The 2,355-nt window shown below is 43.0% G+C and overlaps 1 protein-coding gene across 1 annotated transcript; it reads left to right on the plus strand.

Annotated features, from left to right (window-relative positions):
- The first annotated feature begins 253 nt into the window (after positions 1–253).
- LOC107016512 lies at positions 254–1,715 on the plus strand. Its single transcript, XM_015216961.1, has 4 exons — positions 254–335; positions 440–538; positions 881–1,023; positions 1,215–1,715. Exons 1-4 carry the CDS (start codon positions 254–256, stop codon positions 1,713–1,715), a joined length of 825 nt encoding a protein of 274 aa, XP_015072447.1.
- Positions 1,716–2,355: the final 640 nt, after the last annotated feature.

The raw sequence follows: 2,355 nt of genomic DNA on the forward strand, positions 1-2,355 counted from the left end.
GGTAATTACTTGGGAATTCTACATGAGAGTTTTATCAAGGATAGATAGGGAGCCGCGTCTTCGGCTAGTGACAGATCATCTTTTGATTGTACTTTTTATAATTATGGAGAACCTGGGAATATAAGGAGAGATTGTTTACAACTAGGCATATTAGATCCCATGCAATAGAAGGCTAGGGCACTGGTACCCACGGGGCAATGGTAATAATGGTAGAGGATGTGCACAAGGTGGCGAGGATAATATCAATGAGAATATGGAGGCTGAGGAAATGGTAATGCGGGCAAAAGAGCAGCGCATCCCGGCAAGGAGGTGGTCCTTTAAGATGAAAGGGCTCAGTTTTATGTTTTTCCTTGAAAGACCGAGGCGGAGACATCTGATACAGTGATCACATATACTATTCTTATTTGTGACCGGGGGGTTAATGTGTTGTTTGATATAGGTTCTACCTTTTCATACGTGTTAGTTCAGTTTGCCTTGGGATTTGATGCGGTATGTGATATACTTGATGCCCTCATCCATGTTTCTACCCCAGTTGGAAGTATGTCATAGTCACCCATATTTATCGTACTTGTCCTATTATGTTTATGAGTTTCCAAACTTGGGCTGATTTAGTAATGTTTGATATGACAGACTTTGATATAATCTTAGGCATGATTTGGTAGTACCCCTATTATGGTTTGATTAGTTGTAATATAAAGTCAGTGACTATAGAGATTCCAAGAAGGTAAAAGTTTGAGTGGGAAGGGGTGTATAAGTCTAAGCCAACTAAGTTCATATCCTCCATTCAGGCTAGGAAATTGGTGAGGAATGAATATTTAGCGTATTTAGCTCATATTTTGAATATTAAGGTTGAGACCCATAATTGAGTCTATTCATATAGTGTCTGAATTTAGAGAAGTGTTTCCTACTGATTTGCCTACTACGCCTCCGGATAAAGATATATATTTCTGCATTGACATGAAACCTGGTACTCGCCTCATCTCCATTCCTCCTTATCGTATGGATTTGGCACAGTTAAAAGAGGTTAAGGCTCCATGAACTTCTTGATAAAGGTTTTATCCGTCCTAGTGCTTCCTTGCGGGGTGCTCTTGTCTTGTTTGTTGAGAAAAAAAAATTGTATGAGAATGTGTATAGACTATTGACAGTTTAACAAGGTCACCCTTCAAAAAAAATATCCACTACCTCGTACAGACAACCTTTTTGATGAGTTGCAGGGCACATCAGTTTTATCTAAGATTGGTCTAAGTTTTGGTTACCATCAGTTGAAAATTAGGCTTGAGGATGTACCAAAAACGGCATTCAGGACTCGCTATGGGCACTATGAGCTTCTAGTGATGTCGTTTGGGTTGAGAAATGCGCCTGCATCTTTCATGAGTTTGATGAATGTTATGTTCAGACCATTTATGGATTCGTTTCTGATTGTTTTTATCGATGAAATGGTTCATTCAAAGAGTAAGGAAGAGCATGCTGACCATCTTCGTATAGCTCTGTGTGACGTCCCGCCATCCCTTCAGGCTGAACGCCACCCAACTAAGCAGCCAGCAGGCGCAGCAGGCGCAAGGAGACAGGCTGACCAAGCAGACCAGCAGCAAAGGGGGCCAACAGCAGCTGAAGAGACAGCCGTTACAACTGTTTCAGCTGTTACGGCAGTTACAGCCGTTACAGCTGTTACACTTGGTAGTGGGGCGGCAGTTTCAGGAGTTTCAAGCCATTGAGAGGCTTGTGCAGATCATGGGGCAGACTAGGAGCATCTAGGAGTCCTTTTTGGAAGACTTAGAAGCTTGTCTTGTAGGCATAGTCTTAGGAACTTGTATAGTGTAGCATTTACTATCTCTTAGACATTAGAGTAGTATAAATAGTAGATCATTTTACTTGTAAAGCATCCAATCATTTTTCAAGTAATAGAAGTTCCTTCTTCCAATATTCTGTCTTCCTTCTTATTTTCTTAGCGATCTGAGTGTAAGGCTTACTTGAGTTTGCAAGAACGTGCAAAAATCGTGAGTAAACCGTCAAGTGCCGCACGGAACATTGTCCGAATCAAAAAGTCCGTGACAGTTGGTATCAGAGCAGGTTCATCGTAAGAGAATGACAAACGAAGGAGACGGTAGCGGCGTTAGCACCACCCCCAACGTTCAAAAGAAGAACAAGAAGGGAAAGAACAAGAAGGGCAACGAACCCAGTCTGCCCAATCCTCCACTAGGCGACCTGCCATCAGGCAGTCTTCCACCAGGTGGTCTGCCATCAGGCAGTCTTCCACCAGGCGGACTGCCAACAGGCAGTCTTCCACAAGGCGGTCTGCCATCAGGCAGTCTACCATCAAGCGATCTGCCACCAAATGATCCTCCACCAGGCGAT

This window comes from Solanum pennellii, chromosome 4, assembly GCF_001406875.1.
Source record: "Solanum pennellii chromosome 4, SPENNV200".
Taxonomy (NCBI): Eukaryota; Viridiplantae; Streptophyta; class Magnoliopsida; order Solanales; family Solanaceae; genus Solanum; species Solanum pennellii.

Bases quoted from the DNA above. Each gene is read 5' to 3' on its own strand.
- LOC107016512 (XM_015216961.1), top strand. From the start codon at position 254: ATGGAGGCTGAGGAAATGGTAATGCGGGCAAAAGAGCAGCGCATCCCG. The intron at 336-439 runs GTTTTATGTTTT...TGTTTGATATAG, and splicing joins CTTTAAGATGAAAGGGCTCA to GTTCTACCTTTTCATACGTG. The intron at 539-880 runs GTATGTCATAGT...CTATTCATATAG, and splicing joins TGTTTCTACCCCAGTTGGAA to TGTCTGAATTTAGAGAAGTG.